This window comes from Musca domestica, unplaced genomic scaffold, assembly GCF_030504385.1.
Source record: "Musca domestica strain aabys unplaced genomic scaffold, Musca_domestica.polishedcontigs.V.1.1 10, whole genome shotgun sequence".
Classification (NCBI taxonomy): Eukaryota; Metazoa; Arthropoda; class Insecta; order Diptera; family Muscidae; genus Musca; species Musca domestica.
Window position 1 is genome coordinate 476,696 of NW_026712115.1, and position 7,089 is coordinate 483,784.

At 32.7% G+C, this 7,089-nt stretch overlaps 1 protein-coding gene across 3 annotated transcripts; it reads left to right on the plus strand.

The window, feature by feature from the left end:
• Positions 1-242: 242 nt before the first annotated feature.
• Positions 243-5,628, plus strand: LOC131803652 (endoplasmic reticulum junction formation protein lunapark-A-like). Of its 3 annotated transcripts, none has more exons than XM_059125096.1 (7): positions 243-401; positions 1,774-1,807; positions 1,866-2,095; positions 3,019-3,209; positions 3,270-3,644; positions 4,569-4,745; positions 4,816-5,628. In XM_059125096.1, exons 2-7 carry the CDS (start codon positions 1,781-1,783, stop codon positions 5,076-5,078), a joined length of 1,263 nt encoding a protein of 420 aa, XP_058981079.1. In that variant the 5' UTR covers positions 243-401; positions 1,774-1,780; the 3' UTR covers positions 5,079-5,628. The 3 variants fall into 3 exon arrangements, with proteins under 3 accessions (XP_058981079.1, XP_058981085.1, XP_058981074.1); XM_059125102.1 differs by lacking the exon at positions 243-401 and adding an exon at positions 415-525; XM_059125091.1 differs by lacking the exon at positions 243-401 and having other exon boundaries at positions 1,661-1,807.
• Positions 5,629-7,089: the final 1,461 nt, after the last annotated feature.

The window sequence follows — 7,089 nt, forward strand, 5'->3', positions numbered from 1 at the left end:
TTTGAGTAATACCAACGTAGACAACTTGAATCCAGGGTGGAGAAATACGTTAAATTTTAGGCAAAACAATACATATCATTCCGACAACAAGTAATTTTCATTTTTACCAATTTGATGTATTGTCAAACATTTCAAAAACATCAACATTGAACGTACTCAATTTATTTAACGCCGTCAGTGCCATAAGGTAATCCCCAGGCTTTGTTATCTGCATGACATTCCCTGTTTCTGCATATTTTTTGTTTATTATTGTTTTCATTTTACCCACGAAAACGTAAACGTTCGCTATTTTTGCCCCATTGTTGTTGCTTTTATTCTTAAGTAGCAAAGTCAAGAGCTAAAAATATTTCCAAAAATATCGTCATCAAACGCACAGAACAGCGGTCAGGCGATTTGACAAGGTGAGACAAATGAAGAAAAAATATTGTATAATTTGCATAAACAAATGCATTTTGGAATAAATTAGTAAACTATTATTGAAATAAGAGCAAAAGTTCAATTAAAGCAATAAAAACGATTTTTGTGGTGAGTCGTTAATTGTGGAATTTATGTAGATTTTTCAATATTATTTTAAAAATGTGATATATGCTGTTTTGTGAATTCTCCGATATTTAGTTAATTGTTTTTATGTTATCGTATAATTGTAATTCAATAGCCGGCAAAAAAATGTTGACGGTTACATTATCAGTTAAATTAATGGTTATTGGTGTAAAATTCAAGTTCAAGTTCTTCCGTCTTAACCCGTTGTAGTCCGATAGTGCTAATTTAGATCTTTGGCATTAGACGATTATTGTCGGTAACGGCATAAAACTCGAAATGCATCATTCAGTATTTAGGTTAGATATGTTATCATTATAAATTAATTAGGTATATCAGTCAATTTGCAGTGGTATATGAAGGCCGTATATGATGTCTCGTGCCGAAAATCATTGAAAGCAGTTTCACCATATGACTTTAAAGAAACATAAATATCAAATCAGAGGGAACATAAATATGGAAGTTCTCGATAAATTTCAACCCGTTGGGAAGACTTCTACGCTTAGTTTGAATTCATGGTCCAAATATCATTTTTTTTTACCAACTTTGATAGGAACTGGAGAAATCAGATAATATTGAAGATATAATATAATATCTTAAATAGACACATTTTTCTTTGATTACAAGAATGCATGGACGGACATCCCAAAATCGGCATAGAAAGTGAAATGCATCATGAAAGTGAAATGAGGTGGACAAAGACAGCAGCTATCAGTGTACTTGAAATATACCTAAGGATGCAAATGTTATTCCACTCACGCAAATTGATTTTTGAATATTCCGAATTTAATCGTTAGTGCTAACAAGTGGTTAAGTTTTTGTTTATGAATAACTAAGAAGAAACTTTGACAATCTATTATATTTCTAGTCATTCGTCTCTTATACTTTCTATAGTAACATATCTCTCCCCAAAGTTCCTTCTTATGACAGTTATTAAATATACCATGGCATCAGCTTTTGTATATTTTTTTATTCAAAAGGAGTTTTGAAAAGAATGAAATCCAAATCCCTTAATCGGTTAATGAATCTGATTACCTCCCTCTTCTATGTCACTGAACATACCCCATAGACATTCTATTCTCTAGGCGAGGTAACAAAGTCTGTGCGGCTTTATAAATGAACGGCGTTGCTGATGTGACATTTGGTCTTGTTGGCTTTGCCTGTTGTTTATTGTTGTGTTTTTCGAAAAAACTTTTTAACATATCTCTCCCTCTCTTGTTTAATCAAATTTTACAGATCAAAGATGGGAATTATATTAGCAAAATTTCGGGTAAGTTTGTCCTTACTTAATTTAAAAAAATTTAATTATTATTGTACTTTTTTTGCAGAAAGAGAAATCCACGCAGGAGGTCCTCGAAGAATTGCAAGGAAAAATAGATGAGTTGGAGGACTTCACCTATAATACACAAGAACAAAAGAAACGGATTGTTGGCAATTTTCTGGCCGTATCCATTGGCATATACATAATTGCTTTTGTTGTCTTCTATTTTGTATATTTTCCACCTACATGGAGGGATCGTATAGTATATTCCATACCGCTGTTGCTGTTTCCCATCATGTAAGTAAATAGAGTGTTGTACACGAGCCGCTTGGTGACAATTTTTGCTTAGACCGGTTAGTTGGTAAGATAGATATGTGGTTTCTTTTTTTTTGGCGAAATTCGATATGATCTTGTCTGGGCGAAAGGGAATGTGTTGGGGCTGCCACGGTTTGAGTCATTGCACCGAACTGGAAGTTTGTTCATAGCAGCATAGCGGTGACATTAACACTGCTTTGATGATATGTAGTCATTGTAGAGTGAAAAGAGATTGTTTAACGAACGCTTGAGTTGAACTATGATGAGTAATGATGATGCACATATATTTTGCTGGGGGATTGTCCACAAACAAAAAGTTGCATTGTGTTTTTAAAAATAGTTTTGAATACAGTACTGGTAGTTTGACTTCATGTACATATGTGGGTTTGGATTGCTTGGCGATAAAGGGCTAAATGTTTGCAGTAGAAGAAAATTTAAGCCCATGGTAGAATCTAAGCGAACAACAGCAATGTGATGTCAATACTTTGTAACAGAAAGCGAAAATACGTGATATGAATGTAAAATTTGATATTTGTAACACGATGCACAAATCTCTAAAACAATCCCATGTTTTCCGACCTTGAAATATCTTGGTATAACAATTCTGGAAATTATATTTCTAAACATTCGAAATACGTGCATTTTGTATTTAAAATGTATCTCCATTTGATAACTTTTCGGTTTGGAGTGCTAACTATCAAAAAATTAACTTGCCCAAATAAAAAGCACAAATGCCTCAGAAAAACAAACATTTCGAATGCTGTTCGCTAAAAGGCTATTTTTTTATTGTCTGAAATCGTGAGTGACTATGCCTGTAGTCACTTATTAAAGGCTGAGTTTTAGTACATTGATAATACAAAAAATGCACAGCATTCATATTTATCTAAAATGTTTTTCACTTTCAGTATTATCTTCCTGCGTCATTTATTCTCCTGGTATTACCAGCGAAAGCTAAACAAGAACTCGAAAAAATTAACTGCCTTAAGGGCCGAAAAGAAGAAAATTCTCGAACAAGTCATGGATAAGGAGACCTATAAAGTGGCTGTCAATCTGTTGGCTCGTTTTGCCGATAAACCTAGTCGGACAACTTTTAGTGGTAAGGAAGCTCAATATAAATTTTCCATTATACATAATTTCTAATTGTGATATTTTACAGCCACCACATCCAGTTTACGCACACCTGCAAAATTACCACAAACAACGTCTTCACTGAATCGCTCCTTACCCGTAACTGCAATGAAAACCACACAATTGGCGTTAACATCGCCGGCGGCTCAAAAGACTTCATTAGGAGCTGGTAACACTTCTACCATATCAAATAATAGTCCACGAACTGCAACTACAACAGCGCTATCGCCACTTTATGACAGTACCGCAAATCAAAGTGGCCAGTTAGTGCGTCGCCGTACGCCTTTTCCTGTCGTCAATCAAAATGAAAAGGGTGTATTTGAGAAAATTGTCGATGTTTTAATTGGTGATGGACCGGGAGATCGTTTTGCCATGATTTGCAAGGAATGTTATGCTCATAATGGTAAGAAAGAGATTTTTTATTTTATTGAAAAGAATTTTATATATTTCAAAGTATTTATTGAAATCCTTAAAATATCTTTTTAAAGTCTTTAAATTGTGAAACACTTCTACAGATGAAAGAAGTCTGCCATGGTTAGAACATCTTTTAGAGGTCATCTATAGAAAGAAGGCATTCTAAATGGTTTGCTCAGTAAGAGACTATAACGATTTTTTAGATTTGAATTTGTTTTTATTTATTTCGATTAGCAAAATAGCAGTTGTTCAGCAGTACATTATATTCATTACAAAAATGTCAATATTAGTTTGACATAATGTGAGAGTGATATTAAACTACTCAAAACTAAATTAATATTTATAAAAATTATAGCATTAGTTGTTATCATTCTTTAATTTTATCATTCTAATTTTAGTTGAGTAGCACACAGACCATTCCTTATGGGATCCAAATTATTTTGTAGTTTACAGCCAAAATTATAACCAGTATTTCGACATAAAGAAATACTGGGGATTGTTTTGAATGGAATTATATAAATAAATAGAAGGGTCATACGACGTCTTCTTTAGTTTGCAGATTATCTCCAGCTTAAGAAATCATTTAAAGTTTTTTGTTAAAGCTGGAAGAGGAAATATTTTTTGAGCCTTTTTTTCAGACGATAGTTTAAAGGAATTCCATAACTGTGTTCTATTATTGAAGAAGAAATTTATTTTAACAAGTTACCAATCAAAAAATTATATACCATTTTCTGTACAAAAGAGACTTTTCGACCTTATTTAAACAGGATCCATTTACATGTTTTTATATAGATAGGAAAGCTTTTGTAAGTCGCATATAGATCTTGTATAGATAAAATACTTAATAATTGGTCTCCTACCTTATTCAAAAGTATCGAAACTTTCATACCTTACATTTCCCTCTTATTTCTAGGTATGGCCTTGAAGGAGGACTTTGAATATACCACATTTAGATGTGCATTCTGTAATGCTCTGAACCCGGCCAGGAAGGCAAGACCGGCTGCTCCACGTTTGACGCTTAATGCAAATACACCCCAGGCTGGTGCTGCTAATGCTTCTCACTCTTCATCAGACGAAAAAGATGATTCAGGTAAAATATTTTAAACAATTTGACCTACAATACAAAATATAACCATTTCGTTTCCATTTCATTCCCATAGATGATGATCTATTACCCGTAACTGCAACACAATTTACAACGCCCCTAACTAGCATGACTACACGTAATGCCAATGTAGATACTTCATCATCTTCGGAAGATGAGGCTAGCCAACCAAAAACAGTTAACAAACCGTTGCTAGCCACAAAACCAGCAGATGGGGAAGAGAAACAAGATGAAGCCACCAACAGTGATGTAAAGTCTGAAAAGTTAGAAAAGTCTGACTCGGCCATAGATGATGTGACTATGAGTCCGAAAGAATAGAGAAGTTAAAGCTATAGCACTAAAAACTCACCAGCCAATTAACGTTGAATTTATTAACCTTTTGCTATTTTTATGCATTTTGTTACTTAGTAATTATTTTTTTTAAATAATTATATTTTGTATTCTCTTCATTTCTAATATTAATAGTTAAGCATTTCTTCTATCCAAACCTTTTTATACATACATCGTTTTTATTTAAAATTTATAATTTTATTTAATTATGTTTTTCCTTTTTAACAATTTTAATGCATTGCTTTTAAGATGTTTATTAATTAGCACTCTTTTGTGGAGAACCAAGCCTTAATATAATAATTTATTATAGATTTTGTGCATAATGAAATCACCAATCCAAAATATATTTTGAAATCTGTTTATTAGATAATATCCAATTGAATTAAGAACTAAAGATTTTTAATTATATTTTGGTTAGATGGCAAGGAATATTCAAAATATTCATGCCGCCTCTTGTCTAATGAAGAAAACAAATTGTAAATTATGAGTAAATTAATTTAAAATAAAAACAAAAAATCTGTAAAAATTTGGAGAAAAATGTGTTGTTTACAATAAACCTATCCAAATTTATAGACTATGTTCCTGAGTTGACATAACAGAAGGAAGATTTCATCGTGATGCCAAAAACAACAGTGTTGACTGACAAAGAACTAAATGGGAACTTCTTCAAATAAAATGCGTTCAAAGCCTATCATTTCGTTTAATATCATAAATTTTACGCGAAGTTGGACATTTTTTCACTTGCAGTTGAAATCAATAATACACATATTTATGTAATAATCAATATATGTAGGTACGTAAGAACATATTGTCTGGTTTTATGATACATGGAATCAGATCATCTGTACCAATTTTTATTAACAATAACATGGACTTTTTTATATGTAAAATATTTTGGATTCCAATTTTTTTGTATTTAAACTTTTCCAACTTTCGATTTCCATTTAAAAGCTATTTAATTAAAAAAAAATCACACCAGTGAATGCTGATCGAATTCAAATTGATTTGAATGTATTAAAATAGTCGCGACTCAAACCATCCCACCCACAATAAATAAGATCAAATGTCAGTAGGAGAAATAAACAAAAAAAAAAACGTGATAATATTTTTATAATATGCATGTAAATATTATGGCTTACTTCACGGCAAATAAATAATAAAGTAACCAACAATAAAAAACTAAAAGAAAGGAAAAACAATATTACAACACATAGGCGTCACCGTGACTTTTGAGCTGTGACTTGCCATACCAACGCATACAGTGGTATTTGTTGTAGAGGGATTTAAATTTAACAATGGATAATTTTATCCACACGGCGATTGCATTAATCACATGTGTGATAAATAAATAAACGTTGGTTTTATAAATAACATCCGGTAATTTTATCGGGACAGTTTTCTCCCCCAACGCGGATAAAATTACTCACGAACATGAATTTTGATATCCACCAAACTGCGATAGTTGTGTCCACCGTTTGATTTCGACAAATTTTGGAATTTGGAGTTAAAAAAACTCTAACGCCATAATTTTTACATTTTTTTAATTTTATTGAATGAAAGAAAAAATGTGGGAAATAGCATCTAATTCTAGAATAAGTTTAGATTTCTTCGAATTAGCCACCTTTGGCACGAATTATGGCCTTCAAACGGCCAATGAAACCGACACACGATGCCCGAATGTTGCTCTGCGGAATTTGGCCCATTCCCGGCTAAGCGCTAGCTTGAGGTGATCGACACTTTGGTATTTTTTAGTGCCAACCGAGCAACCCCGAGCTCATTTTTGAATATTGTCGAATGGAATATTGCAATATGTTCAGCTCACGAGCCATTATTTGGCCACTGCGAAGCGGGTTTCGATGAAGTCGCTTCTTTACTTTTCGAATCAATTCTGCTGATGTTGCTGTTTTCTTCCATCCACTTCCTTGACGTCGGGCTACGCTATCAATTATCACACTATCACGCTTGAATTCCATCACGAATAATTTTTTTCTGGAAAGTT

What these genes read in the sequence shown, in the direction of transcription:
- LOC131803652 (XM_059125096.1), top strand. Translation starts at nt 1,781, where the DNA reads ATGGGAATTATATTAGCAAAATTTCGG. An exon ending in TTATATTAGCAAAATTTCGG is followed by an intron (nt 1,808 to 1,865) that starts GTAAGTTTGTCC and finishes CTTTTTTTGCAG; the next exon opens with AAAGAGAAATCCACGCAGGA. An exon ending in GGAATGTTATGCTCATAATG is followed by an intron (nt 3,645 to 4,568) that starts GTAAGAAAGAGA and finishes TCTTATTTCTAG; the next exon opens with GTATGGCCTTGAAGGAGGAC.